At 39.8% G+C, this 24,344-nt stretch overlaps 1 protein-coding gene across 7 annotated transcripts in view; it reads right to left on the minus strand.

Moving 5' to 3' along the window:
- Positions 1-24,344, minus strand: part of INTS9 (integrator complex subunit 9) — a 115,631-nt gene that overhangs the window by 24,534 nt on the left and 66,753 nt on the right. For all 7 annotated transcript variants that reach the window (XM_084997784.1, XM_001928998.8, XM_084997786.1 and 4 more), the window contains 4 exons: positions 18,126-18,246; positions 17,069-17,203; positions 2,937-3,048; positions 817-997 (listed from right to left, as the gene is read on the minus strand). In XM_084997784.1, the coding sequence (XP_084853910.1) occupies positions 817-997; positions 2,937-3,048; positions 17,069-17,203; positions 18,126-18,246 (549 nt within the window). The remainder of the gene's footprint in view (positions 1-816; positions 998-2,936; positions 3,049-17,068; positions 17,204-18,125; positions 18,247-24,344) is intronic.

The raw sequence follows: 24,344 nt of genomic DNA on the forward strand, positions 1-24,344 counted from the left end.
ATTCAAACCTGCAACTAAATAAGCCTAAAAAGGTTCACCCACTTCATATTGTTCAATAATTTACCTGTCTGAGGACCTGGTAAAATAATTTCCTGCTGTACTAAAACTTAATTTTGCCAAATGCCATACTCAAAATAAAAAAATGAGCTGGTTTTTCCCATCAGATTTGGTGTTATAAATTTCAGGCAACATGAGCTTGGACTTAAAACTTTTTTTAGCTTTTAGACTCTACCTTCACTTCATAAAAGGCAGAGGGGAGCATGTAAGAAGGTAAGTGTATAATAGTTTCATTATTGATTTTGAAAGTGCCGGGTAAGTGAAGTCTTTGCCTTCCCTCCTTCCCTCTGTGATAACAAGTCTTTTAAACTCTGGCAATATAATAGTCTTGGCTGTCACTAATACAATCTTCACATCACAGACACAGAAAAACAACAAAATGAAGGTTTCGGAGTTCCCGTCATGGTGCAGTGGAAATAATCCAACTAGGAACCATGAGGTTGTGGGTTCAATCCCTGGCCTTGCTCAGTGGGTTAAGGATCCAGCATGGCCATGAGCTGTGGTGTAGGTTGCAGATGTGGCTCGGATCTGGCGTTGCTGTGGCTGTGGCGCAGGCCGACGGTTCCAGCTCCGATTAGACCCCTAGCCTGGGACCCTCCATATGCTGCGAGTGTGGCCCAAAAGGACCAAAAAAAAAAAAAAAAAAAAGTTTCATAGTAATATGAGAAAAAATATAATTATTCTTTAATTAATATTAACATTTTCTTTCCCATTCTCACTGCTTTAATGTACTGAATCATAGGAAGAACAAAGACATACCACTCAGCGAAAATCTGGGAAAACTCAAGTGAACTGTTAGCCACGGGGGAGATGAAGTAGAAGGGGATGCTGGAGAGGCCGGCGGAGTCAATGTACTGATACAGGCACTCCAGGAGGTCGTAGATCACTCCAGAAGGGTAGCAGGGGACCAGCACGTTTCCTCCATTCCGGACTGTCAGTGCTAGAAAAGTTGAAGCCAGAGAGGGAAAAATACTATCAAAACAACAGTTTTATATAGGGAGAATGGAACTTTAACCACAATATTTTTATTTCTCTCATTTTCCTAACTCTGTTCTTATAATTTATTTCATATGTATAAAACTTTTTATCTTCTGAAGAACAGCACCAGGGTGGGAGGACCAGAGGCTGACTGATAATCCGCTGAGTTTTTAATCAATGTCTTGGTCCCTGGAACAGGGTGTGCAATTAAGGACTTGGGTTTTCAAGGTTACCAATGGCAGATGAGCTTCAGGATGGACCCTCCAAGCTCCTTCTCTTTTTAGCTCCTGCTCAAAACTGCTGGATTTGTCTCTGTTCAGTCTCTGACCATTGCTGAATGACCTATAAGGAAATAGGCCAAGTTTTTCTCTTTGATTCATTTTGGTGCCATTTTCTTTCATTAATGTCTTGTTTATAAGAAAATCCTCTACACCCTAAATATGCCAAGTAAGTTAGCAAGTGAGGAACTGTAACTTATGGGTAAACTATTAGAAGCTACATGTGGCTTTCTAGGTTCATTTTTGGTTTAGTTTCCAACATGAATTGCAGCAAGCAGCTGCTGGGTGCAGAAGGAAGTCTCTGATTTCTTAGAGCCTCCTCTGTTCCCAAATCTGACCTCCAGATTATCCTGGATGCTTTGCCCTGAGTACTGGCTGACCTGCTGTGACCAGAGCAGGAACCAAGATAAAGACCAGCTCAGCCACCAGGGCCCAAGAGGCCTGGCTCTAGTATTGCCTGTCACAAGCTTAGGGTCCGAGGTCAGGTACCACCACCTCCTCAGTTTCCCATCACTTAGGGGAAGAGCGAACTAGATTAGTGGTTTTCAAGCTTTATATTGCATGAAAATTGCCAGAATGTGTTGAAAATGCAACTTTTCTATTGGGCTTCTCCTCTCCCTGGAGGATACGACTTGCTAGGTCTGTGGCAGGGCCCCCAAAGGTGTGGCATATGGAAGTTTCCAGGCTAGGGGTTGAATTAGAGCAACAGCTGCTGGCCTACACCAGAGCCACAGTCACAGCAGATCTGAGCATGCCTGTGACCTGTACCACAGCTCACGGTAACGCCAGATCCTTTAACCCAGTGAGCGAGGCCAGGGATCGAACCGCATCCTCATGGATACTAGTTGGGTTTCTTTCTTTCTTTCTTTTTTTGTCTTTTTGCCTTTTCTTGGGCCACTCCTGTGACATATGGAGGTTCTCAGGCTAGGGGTCTAATTGGAGCTATAGCTACCGGCCTATGGCAGAGCCACAGCAACTCGGGATCCAAACTACATCTGCAACCTACACCACAGCTCACGGCAAGGCCGGATCCTTAATAGTTGGGTTTATTTCTATCAGCCACGATGGGAACACCCCAAATTCGCATTTTTAATAAGTGACTTCCCTGATCTGGAGGCAGGTGGTTAGTGTACCCTATTTTGAGAAACAGGAGATTAGATGTAAGGTTCCTGTTAGACCTGAAGTTTTCTGAGTCTATGACCGATTATAAATAAATATCCAAACCAAAGATTCTTTTTGAGACTAGTCCAATAATTTTTCCAAGGTAAAAGAATAAATTACCTTTGGCTTAAAATAAGCAAAGAACAAAAAAAGACTGATTATTGGCATGGGCAAGTGAAATTTCAAAGGATAGTACCTTCTATGTAAATTTAAGATGACAATTTCTTTCCCCTAGAGCGGAGGTACTATCGCTTACAGCTGCTTAAGAACTGCTTTTGTTGACAACAGTAGGCTTTGAAGGATGAGCAGAAAGATGGGAATAAATGGGGGAAAAGGCTTTAAAAGAGGGGCCTCAGAGGGTATAAATATGAAGAAAAGGGACAAAAGCTACTATAGAAGTAAGACACCAAAAAATAAATGTAAAACACGTCCTTCTATTTAAGATTTGTGTTGGGGACATACCCAGGTTGCTGCAGAACTCTCCCACCATACCGTCTGGGTTCGCGGTGGGAATCTGGGTAAGACCGGTCAGAATGAGAACATCGCTATTTTTGAGAGAAGCTTGGTCCATGGGCTGAAAAAACCAGAGAACTATACTTAGTACTTAAAAGAAAATTATCTACAAGGAATAAAGGAAAATGAGAATACAATCCTTGCTCCTTCCATGTTCATCTCATCATCAAGGCATCTTATTTCCTCTAATGACAGGCCTATCATTGAACAGTGCCCAAGGGGGACGAGGATCAGTGGGAGGGAACTTCATGGGGTGATGAAAAAGTTCTACGTCTTGTCTGATATAGTGATGACATGATATGAAAATTCATAGAATTGTACACTTGAGATCTTAGGTTTCACTACATATAAATTTTGCCTCAATGAAAAATAAGTGTGTTATTTATTTCTATAACACCTTGCTCTTTTCAAAAGGCTCACCCACACATATCAACAGTGGTCCTCAAACCTGAGCGTGCACTAGCATCACCTGGAGGAGAATGGCTGGGCCTCACTCCCAGACTTTCTGATTCAGGTTTGAGGTGGACCTGAGACTCTGCATTTCTAACAAACTCCCAAGAGATGTTCCTGGTGCTGGTGTGGGGATCTTGCCTTGAGAACTACACAGTGTAATTTGCTTCTCAGAACACCTCTGCCAAGCACATGAAATAAGTATACATTATGAAAATTCAAAAGTTGGGCAAACTATTGTGTACAGGATGGATAAACAACAAGGTCCTACTGCAGAGCACAGGGAACTATATTCAATATCCTGTGATCAATCATAAAGGAAAAGAATATAAAAAAGAGGAGTTCCCACTATGGTGCAACAGGATTGGTGGTGTCTCTGCAGCACCAGGATGCAGCTTTGATCCCTAGCTCAGCACAGTGGGTTAAAGGATCCGGTGTTGCTACTGCAGTGTAGGTCACGAATGTGGCTTGGATGTCATCCCTGGCCTGGGAACTCCACAGGCTGCAGGGTGGCCAAAAAAGGAAGAAAAAACATATATATATATAACTGAGTCACTTGGCTGCACACCAAAAATTAACACAATATTGTAAATCAATTATACCTCAATAAAATTAAAAAAAAATAATGTAAGTTGGGACTCAAAGAGCTGGGGGTGCTTTTCCCTAAGAGTCAGTGGCAGAGGAAGCACAAAGCACACAGGATCAGGAATTGGAAATGTAAAGCCTCTTTCCAATTCCATTACTATCACGGGATCTCAGCCAAGCTTCGAGCTGGGTTTCCTATAAAATGGGGCCTATTTCTTGACTCATCTTCCTTCAGTGATTTCTGAGCGTCTCACGTACTAATATACACTGCTTTTCCTGTATCCTATGAAGTCCTATGGCACCCTATTATGTGATCCTTAGGATGTTCAATTTTTTTTTTTTTTTTTTTTGGTCTTTTTGCCATTTCTAGGGCCGCTCCCGTGGCATACGGAGGTTCCCAGGCTAGGGGTCGAATTGGAGCTGTAGCCGCTGGCCTATGCCACAGCCACAGCAACGCCAGATCCGAGCCACATCTGCGACCTACACCACAGCTCACGGCAACACCGGATCCTTAACCCACTGAGCAAGGCCAGGGATCGAACCCGCAACCTCATGGTTCCTAGTCGGATTCGTTAACCACTGAGCCACCGATGGGAACTCCCAGGATGTTCAATTTTTGAATTTAATTTCAATTTGTTTTCAGAGCATTAAAAAAAAAAACCCACTAATTACTGTTTCTAAATAAATCAGGATTCAAATTGGAAACAAAAATCAAAGTCCACACAAAGATGTATTGTGTGGGGAAGACAACATGGGGAAGACAGCCAATGTTTTGTAATAACTGTAAATGGAAAGTAACATTTAAAATTGTACAAAAATAAAAAAATTAAAAGTATCTAATAAATGGAAAAGAAAGGGAAAAAAATGAAGGCTGATTCACTGAGACGCAGGAGAGCTCACAAAATATTTTCATTTTGTAATTCATCCTTTCCTCAGTTTCATTTAATATACTTGTAAAAATATCAGAAGAAAAAAGCCAAAAACATCATTTATGAAGAAGCCCTATCCCTGCTCTTTCTGTCCCACCCAGATTGTCCAATAAAATTTCAAATAGCGTAGTAAAGATCTACCATCTGCACTGCCGTTTCTGAGTATACATGCCTTCTGATGTATCATTCCCTTAGCATTTTATATATACACACGGATGTATGTGCTTCATTATTTTTAAAATAACATGATTATGGTTATATAAGCTGCTTTATAACCTGAAAAACACTTCTTTAACATGGATACGTGAAAAATACTTTGTGACAATTTCACTGAATAGCTTCTAATTCCTCTTTGCACAGATACATAACCATGTACAGAAGAGCTTTTCCTCTGCTCAGGCAGAACTGACCCATCTACTTGCACTTCTGCAACCAATACAAACATGTTCATTGTTTCCACAGAAGGAAGGAAGGGGGAGTCAAGTGCAGAGGTTTAGAGCAGCAGATGTATAATGAGCCTGGGAATGGTCCCTGTGTGCACACATCAAGCAGAAGGAAACCGGAATGGTGACAAAGGGACTGAGCTTTCTTGGACAGCATATTTAGCTTAAAATGACAACAACTTTACAAGGACCTTATTAGAACAAGCCACTAATGCGTCGCAGGGCTGATAGGGGACTCGAGGGGTCCATGAGCCTCCTGAAATGGTTCATACGATTCTCTGTGCCTATATACAATTTGCCACAGATTTCATTGGGTCGTCATTTGGGGCCATGACTCCCAAAAGGTTAATTAAGAACTACTGATTTAAATAAGGATATGGTGGGCAGCCAACTCCGGCCCTGAAAGCAACACCATCTCCGAACCTCAACCATTACCACTGCCTTTCTTTGAAAATTAAATGCCCATAATAAAAAACACGGGCAGCACTACAATAGGACTACGACCAAGCTGGACATCATGAGATACTGCGTGATCAGGTCAGACCAGATGTTCATGGCTTCAGCCCTATAACTCAGAGACATTTCTTGCTGATTCCCAGGGCTACTGCAAAAAAAAAAAAAAAAAAAAAAAGTAGACTTTTATGGTCTTCTAGTGACACTCTCCAAACCAAGCTGACACCACCCCCATCTCCATTTCACCACCAAGGGACACATGTATCTATTACTGGTGTCAACGGTCACTCACTTAGCACCTGAGTGGGAGCATTTTGTTCAAACACACAAAACCAGAAAACTGTAATCGTGTTCAAGAATCCAATAAAAATGCCTTCCGAAGTTGACAAGTTTGAAAAACCCTAGGCCCAAGGAGTCTGTGCTCACAGCTTTGCACCTCCGCTAGTTAATTTTTATTGGACACTTTGCACAGAGCATGAAAAAAGAGGAGACCTGGCCTCTAGGCCCTAGAGACTTATAACTGAGTTAAAGAAAAAACATGTACGTATAATCAAAAAAGAGGATTTTTTCAAAAGCCATTAAAAAATGTAGTGCAGACTGCATGAGTCTGTACTAGGCAGGGGAAGTCACCTGTACACAGCTTTTTGGCAGATGAAGTTTTGGGTCTAGTTTTCTTTCTTCCTTTGGCCAAGGAACTTAAGACTTAATACAGGCTTTTGGAATGGCTGTGTGCTCTCCTCACCCCCCAAGATGTCCCTCCTACATGTGCTCCATGGCCTCCAAGACTCTCTCCAGCACTAACTGCCTGTCTACTCATCTGTGCACCTTGTGGGATGATGAAGCTCCTGAGGGCAAGGACTTTATACCCTTACTTCCAAGCAAAATGCCAGGCACACAGCAAATAGTACATAAACACTGCTGGATAAATGAATGGATGAAAAGAATGTGCATCCTGGTAAGCAAGGTGAGCATATCCCATGCTGAGAAATAAGTACTACAAGCCGGGAAGGTGAGGTGAGCATGTCAACAGCGGGAGGAGGGCCAGGAGAGTGGAGGACAGGGGTAGGCAACCTGTAGGGGCCAAAGGAATTTGCCTGGCTGGAATGGAAAGTCTACTTTGAGGCTGAGAAAAGAAATTAGTAAAAGGAGAGAAAATAAAATTGGTAAAAGGCCATAGAGTTGGAATCTTGACAAATGACAGGGTGGGCAACAAGGAGTCAATGGTCTGAAGCAGAAGAAGGGCGTTGTGGGAACAACAACCATTGATAAGAGCTGAGGAGGGGTGAGGCCAAATAGAGGGAGAACACTCTGAAGGTAGCCCAGATGTAAAGGAAAAAAAAATTACAATTTCATGGCATCTGAGGAGCTGGAAGAAGCAGATCTACACAACATGATAGAAAACAGTTAACAGGTTTTTGGGGATGGACTGGATACACAGGACAAGGGAGAAAGCAAGACTTCTAAGATGCCTCAAAATCTGAAGTCAGAAATGCAGTCAAAGGGAAATTTGGATACAGTGATTTCAAAGAACAAGGAGGCAGTAATAAGCACAGCATTGGCACATGGCAGTAGTCCTGGGGATGGTGAAATGGTTTTTTCTGAGCTTAAAGATCAAACAATGGCGTGTGATACACATGGAGATGTGCTAGTATCTTCATGGAACAGTTAACAGAAAAAAGTTCATTTCAAGTGAGGAAAGAGGAACAGGTTTAGGGCCAAGGCTGGAGGGGGCAGGTATGGTACACAAGAGGGGAGCAAATACAAGAGAATTATGAAGTGCAAAGCAGAGCTTCCTACCTACAAACTGGGGAGCCTGGGAAAGATAAGTTTATGGTGTGTTCGCCCTGTAATATGCCAAAAGATAAAGCAGAGTTAAGAAAAGGAAAACAAAAGGACTGCTCCAGAAGCCTATACTATAAGAATTGTGAATGGTGGTCAGGTGCAGCTGTGAGACAATGGAAATCAGAAAAAGTAAGTTCAGCCAGAAGCTGATGACAGTTAAGCCAGAGATGTGAAACCAGATTTGTGAGGTACAAGGAGCCAGGTTTGCAGATAGGGCTGAACAAGGTGAACGGGAGAACTCTCCTCACAGTTAAGAGAGAGACGATGGTAGTCAGGGGAGGAGACAGTCATCTGAAGGCCTTTTGTCATTTTGAAACCTCTCCAATTTGCTTAAAGGCGGAAAAGAAAGAATTAGTGAAAAAGTTAATGACCCAACGACCTGTATTTCTTTGATGAGAGAAAGGAAGAAATATTTATGGCATCACAAAGCACACCATACCCAGCCTTCTAAAACCAATTAAAAGCCCCCTCTTCTAAGAGGTCTCCTATTCCCCAGTGGGAAGGGATACACCCCCTCCCGCACCCAGCACTTGAGGGAACTGCTAGTCTGGTAGGATCCTTACTGCACCCTGGAGAAGAGTCCTGTGTGCAGCCACCTTCCTCCTCTATGATGACCTGTGTAGATTTAACACCTTCCATTATGTTCCCCTCCAGCCCAGCACATTTCACTGCCCAAAGCATGTGCTTAGAAAATCCCAGACTAGATGAGAGAAGGGGGGAATGAATAAACAAACGAATGCACAAAAGTCATATATTATTTCTGAGAGAAGGAAATACTCTGCAGAGAGAAGCTCTCCACCAGATAAAAAACAAAACGAATGTGGAGGGAAACAGATAGGAGCCCAGCAAGTTGTCCAGTCTCTGCCTCCTTGCTCCATGGATCTGTTTACTGAGCCCAATTCCCCAAACCAATCACGGACCATTTGTAGCTCAGCTTCCTCACCGCTAATATAGGCTTAACTTTTACTAGTGGTGCAGAATCCTCAGTGGTCCTAGAGCTTTGTTTCCTCAGGACCGACTTGAGGAGGCTGACGCTTTAGGACAACTTGGAGTTGCGTCCATGAAGAGGAAAAAGCTGAGGAGGGAGCTGTATGCTGTGGTTTGCCCCAGATGTCTGTCTTTCTTTTTTGCTTTTCAGGGCCACACCTGCATTCCCAGGCTAGAGGTCAAATCAGAGCTGCAGCTGCCAGCCTACACCACAGCCACAGCAGCGCAGGATCTGAGCCAAGTCTGCAACCTACGCCATAGCTCATGGTAACGCCAGATCCCCGAACCACTGAGCAAGGCCAGGGATTGAAACCGCATCCTCATGGATACTAATCAGATTCATTTCCTTTGTGCCACAATGGACACTCCCCAGAGGTTTCTCTTAAATGACATTTCGGGGGCATGGCTGTGTCCTTTACCCAGGAAGAATGGGCAATTCTTGGCCATAATCCAGACAGCTGGTACAGAGGTGTGATGCTGGAGAGTGTCAGACATCTGGTCTCCACAGAAGAACTGAGGCCCAGAGAAGTGAAGGGTCAATACTTAGGCCAGGCCTGGCTCTCATGCAGCGGACTGTGATGCTACAGAAGAGAGTGGAGAATTGAAGCCCAGGTCTTCCACGGGGGCCAGGTGACCAGGGGAGCAGAGTGAAGTCTCAAATAGCTCCACTGAAGTCTAAGTTTTGTGGACGCAGGAAAATGTCTTTGTGTTGACTTCCATCCTCAGCTCTGCCCTGTGCATGGGGGTGACTATGTGGTTTTAATACCCAAGTTCTATGACAGGGGAATACAGACATTCCCAGAAAATTCCCAAGGACTGAACCAGATTGAATATAAGATCCCCATGAGGCCAGGTCTGGAAATTCTCAATTAATTGAAAAATTTTAAAACTTTCTTACAACCCCCCCCCCAACTTTTTCCAAGTTCTAAGTCTTAACCTGATAAATAACAATGGGCTTCTGAGGGTCCTATAAACTCAGTCTCCAGAAAATGTCAAATCTTGTGTAGGTGTACATTTTATTTTTTTTAAAGTAGTTCCTTTCAGATTCTTAACACCAGGCTTCTGGATCCATGGTCCACAAAATGTTAAGAACTACTGCTCTAAGGCAGAAATTCCCATACGAAGCCCCTGCTTTCAAAATATCTCTCCTCTCATTCTTCCTGACAGCCACTGTCCATGTGGCAAACCAGAGAACCACCTGTCTTAGCTTCAAGGCTAAGGGTTAGATGAGAAGGAAACTGCCTGGTGACTGGCTGAGCTTGATCTCCCAAATGGGTTCTGGGCCAGGAGGTATGAGAGAGTCCTCAAGGCCAGGAGGGCTGAGGGAGTGGGATGGACACCTTTCCAGGTCCCGTTCATGGTCAGGAGAAGGATGGGAAAAGATCAAACATAACCCAAAAAAACCCAAACCCCAAAACACTACCAAAAGTAACACCACCAACAAAAATCTACCGCAAACTTCAATTCTCCAACACTTCAAATGTTAGCTTGCATGGGTATCGGTGTCCTGTACTAGCTCAGTTTCTCAAACTACCCCAAAATTCTGAAGCTCTCTATGTCCAGGTGTATGCAACTTTTGCCCATTTATGTTGGTGATTTTCACATCTAAAACTCAAGTCCTACCTCTGAAGTCAGACAGAATAGCCAGGACACTAGTGAAATAGTGAGTGTGAAGTTGCCTTTTCAAACCATCATAATAGGCAGATCATTGTTCAAACATATGTTCACAATTCACAAGCAAATCCATTAATTTCATTTCCAAGGCCAAAAAGGCTTTGGCTCTAATAACGAAAAATGTTCACTAGTTATGGCTGATGCATTTATGGGATCCTTCTAATGGTTACTGATTGTACTATTAATGGTACTTTTTTTTTTTTGGCTATACCTGCTGCATTTGGAAGCTCCCTGGGTCAGGGACTGAACCCGAGCCACAGCAGTGACAGCAATACCAAATCCTTAACTAAGCCACCAGAGAACTTGGATATTGTCTTTGAACTGTGTCCAATGCCCTCTTTCTGCACAGACTGCCCATCTATTTGGAGCAGATGTTTTTCAGGGGAAAAAAAAAGTTAAAAAAAAATTTAAATGTCTGAGAGTGATAAAACAGTTAAATACTTTATTGTATATCCATGTGATGGAATACTAGGTAGATATCAAATACCATGTAATAGACCTAATCACCTAAGGAAAGATCATTAAATCAGAAAGAAGAAAAGCAGGCTGTAAGTTCTCCGTTAATATTAGGATACCTATAATTTTTTTTTTCTTTGAGATTTTTGTATTTTCCAAAATTAAGACAGTAAATATAACGTTCTAACAGAAATATACGGAAATAATATTATTTTAAAACAAAATTCCTGACAAAGACATAGTGAACACAAGCTGCTGGGTCTCTTCCAGAATCTAAACAGAGGGATAACATAGAAATAACGGCAAACGATGAATTCTGAGAAACTGGGAAACTAAAATAAATACCCCGGAAAACCATGGGTTCTGGAATGGCAGACCAAAGCCAAAGAGGGCTGGGCAATGTGGGAGAAGTAGAGACTGGGAAGAGAACTCTCTGTCCCCTCTTCTCTCCTCCATGGTACACTGGCAGATTGTGGCCTGCGCCGACACACCACATACCATGATACCTGAACAGTGGGAGGAGCATGCACAGAAGGCGAAGGCAGTCCTACAAGCCCTTGCTTGTTCGCTCACATCGCAAGGCTATGTGGTAACAAATCAAGGAGACGAATTCTGGGAAAAAAGCAGTTTTTGGGGCTGAGGTACAGAGGATTCCCCTAGGAGCAAGAAGTAAGAGCTGACAGAACTAAACGAGACCACTGAGGAATGCAACACCTACTAAACACGATAAGCTAAAACCCACCCTACATGAAAAATAAACCAGATGGAAGAGTAGAATATGCGTTTTAAAAAAATTCACACACAAAATAAAAATAAATGTAAAGAGAAGCCATTGGAAATACTGTGTATGGGAATACAGCTGTTGAAATAAGGAATTCAATACATGGGTTGAAGAGGAGTATGGATATAGCTAAAGACTGAACTCATGAGCTGAAGCAGGAGGCTTCAAGGAAGAGATGGGAAATATAAAGGAAAAGAGATCTGGAAAATGGAGAAGTGTCAGTATGTACATACTAGAAACTGCATAAGGAGAAGAAAAACCAACAAGAAGGAATAAACAATTTTAAAAATGATTAGGAGTTTTTCTGTGTTATAGAAAATTAGAAGATCTTAGAGGAAAAATATATAGGAAAGTAGGCAGGAAAAAATACACATTTAAGATACATCTTAAATGTAAAACACATTTAAGATACATCTTAAATGTAAAACTCAAGAACACTGAGGATTAAAGGAAAATTCTAAAAGCAGATTTCACAGATGAACACAAATCTGAAGGGCTTTGCAGTCCTTTACCGCAAAAAGGATACAAGCGGAAAACGAAGCAGTACTTTCAAAGCTTTATTGGTTCAAAGTTCTTTTCCTTTAATTTTATAACTACCCAAGATATCATTTAAATGTGAGGAAAAATTAAAGATGTCCTTAGTTGTTCAAGGCCTTGTAGGGTTTACAATTTTAAGGCCCTCATGGTGAACATTCTTCAAGTACTGGAGAAAGAAGAGTAAATCTAGCATTATGAGGTTTATGGGAAATAAGGCTGAAAAAAAATGAATAAAGTTCACTGTTGTCTAAATAGGTGTTATAGTCACCACGCTATGAATATTTTAAACAGCCTGGAACTAAATTGCTAGACACTAATGACATGGTGCAATAACTGGTGAAACTATAGGGAGAAATAGATACATCAACGAATGAAACATCTTCTTCAGAATCTGGTAGCTAAGCAAAGATAAAAGACTTAAAACACAATAAGACTCTAATGAATAAATACATATAGAAAAAGTTTTCATCTAGCAGTGAACACAGTCTTTCCCAACATACGTAAAACATTTACCAGAAAAAATTGTGTTTCAAAAAAGCCTAAAAAAATTTCAATGAATCAGTATACTCTTGTTATAATGCAAAAAAAAAAAAAAAAAGAAAGAAAGAACAGAACCCTGAAACATAAATATGACTTGACAACAGTCTCGTCTCACCCACAGCCTAATCACACTGGATGGACTAGAGACAAACAAAAGTACACTATAAAATAACCATTGCTTATTTAAACTATGAGCATTGAGAAGGAAATTATGATATACTTAGATATGAATGACAAAGCACTTCATATCAAAAATTTAAGAAAGGTTAAATGATACTGAGTGAAACTGACAGCTTTAAATATACGTAACAGAAAGCAAAGAAAGACTGAAACACATGAGTTAAGTATTAAAAGAATAGCAGCAGGGTAAATCCGAGGAAGGAAATAATAAAGAATATAGAAATACAATAAAACCCACTGAAAGTAAAACCTTTTTCTTTGAAGAAAATTAGTGATGTAGGCAAACCTCTGCTAAGTCTGATGGGGGGGAGGGGGGGACACAATGAAAAAAAAATTTTAGAATGAAAATAGAATTATACAAAAAAGTTTAAAAATAAATAAATTGTACACATACAATTCCATGTGTATAATTTCGAAAACTTAGGCAAAAATACATTTACAGCAATATGGATAGAACTAGAGACTCTCATACTGAGTGAAATGAGTCAGAAAGACAAAGACAAATACCATGTGATATCACTTATAACTGGAATCTAATATACAGCACAAATGAACATTTCCACAGAAAAGAAAAACATGGACTTGGAGAATAGACTTGTGGCTGCCCGTGGGGTGGGGGGAGAGTGGGAGGGATCGAAAGCTTGGGGTTATCGGATGCAACTTGGAATGGATTTACAATGAGATCCTGTTGAGTAGCATTGAGAACTATGTCTAAATACTTACAGAACAAAGGGTGGAAAAAAAATGTATACGTGTAAGTGTAACTTGGTCCCCATGCTGTACAGCGGAAAAAAAAAAAAAAAAAGAAAACTTAGGCAAAAATGGACAAAGTTCTGCCCAAGTTGGCACAATTTTGACCCAGAAAATGTAGTTCAATAACTATGAAAACAATTAAAACAGTAAAAATAATGAGACAATTTTATGGGGAATTTGACGTTCAAGAAAAGATAATCCTTATCTTATAAATTTCTGGTATTAGAAAAAGAGGGAAAGGCGCCTAAGTCATCTTATGAGACTAATATACCTTGATTCCCAGAAAATGAAGGTAATACAAGAAAATAATGTTTGAGTCCATTTTTCACTTATGAACACAGATTATAAACTTCAATAAAATACTGACCAAATGATTCCAAGAAGGTATTTTTCAAAAGAATAAATTATGATCAAATAAAATTTATCCCAGGAATGCAAAGAAGGTTAAATGTGACAAAAGCTAATAATATAATTCACTACATTTATAGTGTAAAGGAAAGAAACCATGTGATTATCTCAAAGAATCAGAAAAAGTTTTTGATAAAGTACAACATTTCTGATTTTTAAAAATCAGAAAATTAGGATCAGAGAAGAAACACCTTAAAGTAATAAAAACATGCAGTATGTAGCATATTTAATGACAAGCCTACAAAAGCATTCCTTTTAAAGTTGGCTATAAGAATGATGCCACCATTATCACTTCTGTTTAACATGGTCCTAAGGAGCTTAGTTATAGGAAGGGAAAAAGAAATGGTAAAAGGATCCTAAGAGAAGTGATACAATTGTTGCTTCTTTGCAGATACTATCATCCATGATAAGTATTAGAATTAATATGAGAATTAGCACAGTTGTTGAGTATTAGATTAAGAAATACTGAGATTCTGTGCCCAGCAAAAGCCAGTGCTCTTCCCTTTCCATTTGGGATGCTGTACTTTTTTTTTTATTGCGATTCTCCTTTAATTATCCAAACATTCTTAATCAAGACTATTTTTTTTCCTGCCACTGTTTCACAGCTCAGTCTTTAGTCCCCAGATCTTTATTTATATATTTTTATTTCACATATTTTAAAAAATCTGATGACTCTCCAATTTGTCTGCAGGTTTACCTTCACATCCATGTTCCAGCTCTGCATTTTTATCTGTTCAATTTTCTCTCATATTCCTACTCATCACACCTACTACCCCTCTCTGGAACTAACGACCTCTTTGCCAACTCCTCGTCTACTGATTTAGTGTCATCATCACCAATCTCAATGTCATCCAGACACGAAATCTTTGACTTATATTTTTCCTTCTCTGAAGACAGTGGGCATTTAGTAAGTGTTTGTGAATTAAAGATGTGTCAAGGTTTTCTTTAACTAATCTTTCCTTTTTTACTGTTTCAGGCTTAATCCAAAGCCTCATTCCCATATGCTTCTTAGATCAGTATAGCAGCCTGCCACATTTTCCCTAGCTCATGAGGATTCCATAACTCAAGTGGACTGGTAGTTGGCCCTTTTCTATAAAGGCTAAGTTTAAAGTATAACTGCTGATAGGGTGTGAGCAGCAGTAAACAACCCAGAAAACAAATGGGTGTGGCTGTATTCCAACATAACATTATTTATAAAAACAGATGGAGGACCAAATTTGGTCCAAGGGCCAGAGTTTACTGATCTCTGAAGTACACTATCAAGTTTTTTTTTTTTTCCCCCCAAACCAAACCTTTCTTATACTTGCTAATTCAATACAGAATCCAATTATCTGGGTAGAAGAAAATCTAATTTATTTTCTTTTTTACATACAATAGTGGTTGCCAGCTAGAAATTAAAATTAATTACTTAGGTACGTTGCTCATACTTTCAAGACCTTATTTTCCCTTTAAATTTATGGACTTTGTAAGTATAATTTACTGGAAATTACAGCAATAGTACTGTAAAGGCTTTGATCTAAGCAGGACAAATCGGAAGAGTTGGCAGCCAAGTAATCTTTCTGTCTTTTATGGAAGAATATATCAGGAATGATAGAAGTGGCAATTAGAAATTTTGATTCAATGAAGCAAATTAAGGTGACATTGATGGGCTTTTGATTTCAGTAAGCGGGAAAAGCCCAGAATTCTGCTAGCAATAGGAAAAAATAGCTACTTGTCCCTTCTAGACCTTGAGATGAAATTTGATTATAAAAAAGATATGAAAACAATGCAGAGTGGCAGCTCAGAGGATTCCTACTATCTTAGACTTACAGGAGTTATTCTTTTTCCAGTATGAAGATAAGATATGGACTTCTCCAAGTTTACCTATCTATCTATATATCCAACCATCTAAACTCCTTTGCCCTCCTTTACAAACATGGAAAGAAGCAAGATTGATGAAATGAACAATAAATTCTTTACAAATACCTAACATGGAATAAATAACATTTATAATAATATTTATGCACTTAGTTTCTTGCCAATATAACTGTTAATGAATGGCTAACTAAAAACCTTCCAAAAGCTTCAGTCCACGCATTCCAATAAAATCCAAATTTCTCACCATGGCCCACAAAGTCCTACATGGCCTGGTCTCTGCTGACCTCTTGGACATCTTCTGATCATACTCAGTCTGCTGCAGTCCCAACAGTCTTCTCTGCTCTGCAGACATGGCCAGCTTGTTCTGGCATTAGGAGCCCTTCACCTGTACTGTAGTGCTCTGTAATGCCATGTAAAGCCTCTGTAATGCTTTGTCCACACAGCTTTACATGCCTTATTTCTCCAGGTCTCAGTGCCAATGAGAATTTTCCTAAAAGCTTTTTCTGATCATCCATTTTAAACTAGTCTCCATCTTTCTATATATAACTCTTTGTTGTTTTCAGTACTTGTGTCACAATCTGGAATTACTCTGCTCATTTATTTTCAGCATGCCATCCTTCCTTCACACATCAAATGAACATAGATCCATGAGAAAGGACTTTGTCTATTGGTCACCACTGAGTCTCTAATACCTAGGTGAGTGCCTGGCGCATAACAAGCCTTTAGTAAATACTAAGTAATTAAGATTTGCCAAGTAAATGAGTGAATATCTCTGTTACACATATTGGACTACGGTTACTGGATGTGTTAGTAAATCTCTGAATCTTAGAGGTGACCTAAAGGCAGCAGGATCTTATAGAGGAACTATGTTCCTAAATGCTGGGACATGAATAATCTAACTATGATAAAGAGCAGGACAGAAAGTTTCAGATAAGCAAGATGAATGAGCTCTAGAGTGTGCTACACAATGGTGTACTTATACTCAACAATAATGTATTGTACAGTTAAACATTTATTATGAGGGTAGATTTCATGTTAAGTGTTCTTACCACAATAAAAAAAAAAAAAAAAAAAAAAACCAAAAACACGTGTTTGTAGAAACTGAAAGTAGGAAGATTTAAAAACAGCTGATGCTATTCTGGGTACATTCTGAATTTGGCTTAAATAATCAAAAAGCTGCGCTGTTAAAAGAGAATTTAGAATTACCTGGGGGTGTGTGGTAAGCAAGGAGGATCCAGAGACGTAAGATACTTTCTCATAATGGGATTGGATAATCCAGTTGGAGCTTCCAAGGGCATATCCAGAGCTTAGAGGAGTCACTTGGACTGCACCAAAAAGTTCCTAGAAAAGAAAGATGATGGTGAGAACGTGCAACAAGCTTTCAGAAGTGCAGTCATGTCAGGTAAGTTTGCAGGAAAAAACGCAACAGAAATATTGTTCTTCACTTAGAAGAAACTATTTTAAAGAGAACCAGGAAGTTTAAAGTAAAACAGAAGACGATGAAGCAAGCAATCCTATAGTCTGTACCTGTCACACCTCTGAGAGTTTCAGTCCACTGACATATCACCAGGCACCCAGGCCTCACTCATTAAAAGGCAGAGATGATACATTACAAAATAGACCAAAGAGATAAACACTTAAGTTTTCTTCTTCTTTTCTGCCATGCCCATGGCATGCAAAAGTTCCCAGGCTGGGGATTGAACCTGCGCCACAGCAGTGACCCCAGCCACAGCAGTGACAATGCCAGATCCTCAGCCCACTGAGCCACCAGGACACTCTATTCTCCTTTATTTTTCCCCCCTTTCAGGTTCGGTGTTAATCTCTTGGGTGTTCTGTACTGAGTGGCTTTGGGCAGAAATGAACAGAAATGGGAACCTTATCATGGTCAGGTCAGAACTCAAAAGTTATTCTTGCCAAATTGCTTCTTGATCTCTTTTATGCTACTTCTTATTTCACTAGTTCAAAATCTATAAAGTGATATCCACTGTCCTAAAGTGAACAGGAAAAGACGCCTTTCTCCTGACTCATTTCATGCTGGCCGATCAAATGCTAGCTAGTGATGGGGAATGTTAAGGGTTAGGAAAGAGGGTCAATAAGAAACTGGGAGGGATGGAGGAAGATGTGCTCTGTCTTTTCATCATGCACAAGTATAAGATTCGTAGTGACCGAATGGCTTAAAAAAGGGAACTACAGGATCCTTTCAAAGAACAACAATATGAATCAAAAGCATTCATCAATCACTTAACAGCATATTAACACTCACAATTTTCTGAGAATATCCCACCATCTGGATTTTACTGAGGGCAGAGTTCACCTCTTGCATTGTATAGCATCTTCTCCACGTTGATACTTCTACTGCATCCTTGAGAGGAGAAGGCAGCAGCCTGTAAATGCATCACAATGTCAATTCTTATGCACAGAAGATTCTTTCAAGTAATATGTCCATTTTCTCTAAATTGTCCAACTTGTTGACATATCCTAATGTTCACAGGATTCATTTATAATTGTTTTCATTTCTGTAAGGTTGGTAGTACTTTTTCCTCTTTCACCTGTGACTCCAGGAACTACTTCTTTTTTCATGGTCAATTGCTAAAGATCTGTCAGTTTTGTTGAGCCTTTCAAAGAACTAACTTTTCATCTCATTGACTTTTTTCTCTATTGCTTTTCTATTCTCTGTTTTGCTTATCCAGCTTATAGCTGGATCTTGTTTTTGTCTTTTTTTAAATTTAAATATTTTTCCCTTAGGCCGCACCTGTGGTGAGTGGAGGTTCTCCGGCTAGGGATGGAACCAGTGCCACAGCAGCAGTCCAAGTTTTAGCAGTGACAACGCTGCATATGAGGCAGAATAATAAATCAGGTAGTCAGTGTAGAAACATGGGCTTCGATATGTTCTTCGATATGGTCATTAATTAACGTCTGCAACTTAAGGGTTCCAAGGAATAACACCCCCACTGGCCTTGTTTACTACAGGGAGTGTATCTATTTTACGCCCAGATGGGATGCTAATCTCTAACCCACTCCTCCATTAATAGAAAAGGAATGAGAAGATTGGCGACTCCCAGCAACTCCCAGTTCAGGGAAAAGCAGCACAAAGAAACTATAAAACTTAGGGGGCATATCCATCTCTAAGACCCCTAATGAACAAGGACTGATATTGATAAACTGGGCAAGGCCACTGGGAAAAAGAACTGATATCTTGGCTCCACATTGGTACTCTTGTCTTTAAGAAATAAAACACCCTTAGAAAATTAGAGGAGGGGTAACTCTTCTTCCCCGTCTCAGTGTCGGTGCTGAGAGGTGTTTGCTTTTCTATAATAAACTCTTTTGCTTGCTGCATGTGTGTGTGGTGTGTGTGTTCTCGAAGTTCATTCTTCAGCTCCATGAACAAGAACCCTGATTCTGGCAACATATCCTTAACCTGCTGGGCCACCAAGAAACTCAAGACAAAGCATCTTAGACAGCTAAAAGTAGAAAGACAAATGATGACCGACTTAACAGACCCAGGGAATTTCAATTCTAGTAATTTAACTGATACTGCAGAGCCCTCAAAAAGCTCAGAAAGTGTAAAAAATAGGTATGTCTGGAAGTAAGGGTGAAGGTGAACCTAAAAACTAGAAAATTTGTAGAAAAGAACTATTAGGAAATAGAATCTTCCAGTTCTCCTCCCTTACTCCCTATAGCTCAGCAATTGCCCCTTCCCCTCATAGGCATGTCACCAGAGATTTTTCTCAGAGAGTAAAAATGAGAGTCTGGATGAGGGAAACCACTGACAACTGGGGGCAGCATCCTTAAGCAAAGACAGTAACAATTTTCTCCTCTGATTGGAACACTATCAGGTAGGCTTATACCCCGCAAGGTAGGAAACTGGAAGAACCTTCTCTAACAAATATGATCACCAACAAAGAAAAAACTCAACGAAAAGATACTGACACGGGATTTCACAATGAAACTGCCCAGCCAGATTATGTATGGTAAAGCCTAGAATTCAGCAAGACCTACTCATGGCACACAGACCTTCTAATCAGTTTTTTGTTTTGGTTTTGTTTTTACTGTCTCTTAAATTCGTGCCAATAAGCAAGGATTATCATACATTTGAGTAAAGTTCCTAAAATGATAAAGGCCAAAGCAAATGGAGGAAGGCAGAAGAGAAGAAATGAGAGGAAATAAATTAAGGTAGGTAAAATGTAACAATCCTTAGCCACCTTAAAGAGATGGATAAGATAGTACATTTAAGAAAGGAGAAGAGGAGTTCCCATCATCGTGGTGCAGTGGAAACAAGTCCCACTAGGAACCATGAGGCCTTTCAGGTTCGAGCCCTGGCCTCGCTCAGTGGGTTAAGGATTCAGCGTTGCTGTGAGTTGTGGTGTAGTTTACAGACATGGCTCAGATCTGGCGTTGCTGTGGCTGTGGCATAGGGTGGCAGCTGGAGCTCTGGTTAGAACCCTACCCTAGGAACCTCCATATGCCATGAGTATGGCCCTAAAAAGTTTAAAAAAAAAAAAAAAAAAAAGAACCGAGAAGAGACTTCTACTAAAATGGGGGGGAGGCATTAAGAGAATAAAAATAGCTTTTGGAAATAGAATATGATACCATACAATGAAAGCATGCCAACAAAACATGTCATAATTCAAAATGAGATGAAAACACAAATTATATAAGATACAAAAGACTCACATAAATGACGAATTAGAAAAACTTAAAAATGAGGGAACAAAACTCAATAAGGAATGAGAAATTTAATAAACATTCAGAGATGAAGACTAAACTAGAAGAATTACAAGAGTGGATAAATACAACAGATAATGCCATTTAGTAAAATACTGAAAGAAAAAAATTAAACACTAAGAGATAAAAAGAATTTGAAAAAAATAACAAATGTTGAAGAGAGGCAAGGAAGATAGAAAAAACATATATCATAGGAGTCCCTTATAGTAATCCAAGCAAGGGAACAGAATACTAAAAACTGTAATTGCTAAATAAAAAGAGGCTTGATACTGCATACTGAAAGAACACACTGCATACCTGAGAATACTGACCTGGAAGAACTAACACCAGATATATTCTAGGAAAATATTTAAGACCAGAAAGAAAAAGGACAAATAAATCTTTGGGCATTTAGGGAAAAAGAACAAGTGACTTACAAGGGAAAAATATTAGATTACATCAGAGTTTTCTTGCGGGAGCCGAGAAGATGCAGGGACTAAAAAAAAAAAACCTTGTCTGACGGCAGAAAAACCTGAAGGCAGGTTCCTTACCAAGGAAGGGAGCTCACCTGAGTGGTACAAGCCGAAGGTGGGCTTCTGGTCAGGATAAAAGTCTGCCTGCACAGTACAAGCCGAGAGCAGGCCTCAGGTTACACAGCTCTCATTGTGATGTTGATGAGGAAGAATTGGGGCTTTCCTGGGAAAACAATTTCCATGTTTGCGCTGGAGAACATGGACTGTTTCTCGGGTGACCTAGTCCTTCCTGTTGTTTTATTTGTTATTCAGTTTTCCTCAGTCTTTCCTGATTATTTACTTATTATTCTTATTTTCCATCTTATTTTCTTGTGGTGATTTGTGATTTAACAAAGTTACAATAATAATACAATAAAAATTTCATCCTGAACGACTTTCCCCTATTCAAATCCAACTTAATTAAAACATTGTTTTTCTACTAACTAGTTATACAGTAAACTTTAGAGTTAGGATTTTAATGAGGTTCATAGAAGTTAGACATATATTATTCTTGACCAAAAGACACCTGCCTATGAGTTATAGAAGCTTTTAAGTGATAGCTAGTTAAGTTGGCTTATATTTTCTTACACCGTCTCCCTGCCATAACGCTTTAAAGATAAGCACCAGTCTAAAAACAAGATTTGTGAATGCCAAATTCTTGTGTCTGTGACCTCTTCAACTTGTGGAGACTGGCTGGCCATGGGATGATTTGTATTGAGTCTCCTTCTTTCCACATGATGTATCGTACCTAATTGCCCTTAAATTGTACTCACTAAATTTAGTTAAGATAAAGATCTTAAAACGTGATGTATAGCTGCTGTACCATGTAAAAGTTAACTGATGTACTTTTAACACTATGATGTAATCTGTAGTTAGAAACTGTCTATATAATCAACCACTTATGCCAATAAAATTCGAGCAGTCCAGCACCCTGAAAGAAGGGACAAAGAGGCTGTCTCCGTTGCAAAAGCTGATGCGTGTCCCTCCCCTTCGGGAAAAGTGTACACTCCCTGGCCGCTGGAGCTGGCCTCCGGCATTTTCTAAAGCAATGCTTTTTCTAAAAGAAAATATAGTAACATATTTAAGACACTCAGAGAAAGAAAATTTAAGCCAACAATTATACATTTAGTACAACTGACTTTCAATGTCACAGAGCACAAATAAACAATTATTAACCAGCAAGAATTCAGGGAATATTGTTCTCATGATCCTATCCTGAGATACCATCAGGAGAATGAGTTTTCAGACAACCAAAAGTGACTACAGTAGGAACATCAATATATGGTTAGTAGTGACCATTAAGTATATAATTCCTTGTAAAAGTAAGGTCAAATGAGGGTTAAAAGGGAAAGAGGGCAGTATGTAATGGCTATAGGTTCTGACAAGACAGATATAGTACAAGTGGAAAGGCAGTGGAAGAAAAATATATATTCTCTGTCCTCTAAAACGGCCTTGTAACAATGACCAATCCAGTAACCTGAGCACTTCTAGTAACCAGAATGCAAGCTCAAAATTCTATTTCCCACTAAAAGAACCCAGAGTTTCCTTTCTTTTTAGGTGGGACCCTCAGCATATGGAAGTTCCTGGGCCAGGGAATGAATCCGAACTCAAGCTTTGACCCATACCACAGCTGCAGCTACGCGGGATCCTTAACCCACCGTGCTGGGCCAGGGATCAAACAAGCACTGCTGCAGAGACAAGCCAGATCTTTAACCCACTGTGCCACAGTGGGAATTCTGAGAATCCAGTTTCTTGGAGAAATGGGTGATTCCAGATTTAGGGCAAGGAATTCACAAAAGGGTTAAATACCTTGCTGTACTAGACGGCAAGGGAACCAGCAGAGACTATAAAGGTCCTAACAAAAGGCTGAAGTGGATGACCTGAATATGCTTTCAATGGCCAAAGATGGGACAATCTGAACTACAAAAAGGGCAATATTGTGATGGAGTGAAATCCATGCTATATGTTTCAGAGTGGGCTGTAATTAGACTGTGGCATGGAGAAGGGGTTTTGTGGGGTTTTTTTTGGCATGTGGAAGTTCCCAGGCCAGGGAGCAAACCCACACCATGGCAATGACCAGTGCTGCTTCAGTGACAACACTGTATCCTTAACCCCTGGCACCACAAGAGAACTCCAAGAGGGGCTTCTGAGTTACCGGAAAATTTCTACTTCTTAACTGAGGTGATATTTATAAGGGTGGTTGTTTTATAATAATTTAGTAACTGTTAAACTATAACAGTTCTGTGTGCTTTTTGGTATCTGTGTTTTATATTACACTATATTTTATATAATATAAATATTACCTTTTTATATAAAGGTCAATTTAAAAATATAGAAAAATGTATCCAAAACAAGAAATATAATAGCAGAAATGAAAAACTCATAGGAGGGTTGGGAGATAGAAGAATTTCCCAGACAAAAGAACAAAGTAATGAAAAAGAGGAGAGAAAAGTATTTGAGCACCAACCCAGGAGGTTCAACATCTAAATAACAAGAGTTACAAAAAGAACACAAAAAATGAAGGAAATTGTAGAAGGGAAAAATTAAACAAAGAAATCAGAATTGAAGTTCTTGATTTTCTAGACTAGGAAGGGATCAGCAAACATTTTATATAAAGGGCCAACGATATTTTAAGCATTGCAGATGATATACAGTCTCTGTCAAATTATTCAACTTGGACATGTAACACCATAGACAGCATATAAATGAATGAGTGTGGCTGTGTGCCAATAAAACTTTATTTATAAAAATAGTGGCAGGCCAGATGTGGCCATAAAACAGGGACTTGGCCACAGTTGCCACCATTGTTCTAGATTGAGAGTCCATTAAGTTTGGCACATGAATGAAAACTGTCTTTAGGTAAGACACATTGTCATAAACTTTTAGAACAAAGAGGGGATTCTAAAAGCTTCCACAGATATATAAAAAGGACACAAACTGAAGTTCTAAACTCAACAGCATTGTTCTTTTCAGGAGCATTTCCGGAAGACAGAAGAAAACAGGGCAATGCTTTCAAAATTCCACGAAAAGATCACACCTTGCTTTTCTATCAGAGCATGAGGCTAGATAGAACAAGACCTTTCAGACACCCAGGGTCTCAGAAGATTTACCTCCCACGCACTAAGGGAGTTGTTGGAGGATGTGCCCCACAAAATGAAGGTGTAAACAAGAAAAGGAAAGACCCAAAAAACAGAGCTTCCAACAAGAGAAAGAGGCAAAGAAATCTTCAGGACCATGGGGGAAAAGTCCTAAACTGAATGCTGTGC

Source organism: Sus scrofa, chromosome 14 (assembly GCF_054392235.1).
Source record: "Sus scrofa isolate SSC_HxYL_T2T_F1_AM1 chromosome 14, Sscrofa_HxYL_maternal_Yorkshire_Landrace_v2.0, whole genome shotgun sequence".
Classification (NCBI taxonomy): Eukaryota; Metazoa; Chordata; class Mammalia; order Artiodactyla; family Suidae; genus Sus; species Sus scrofa.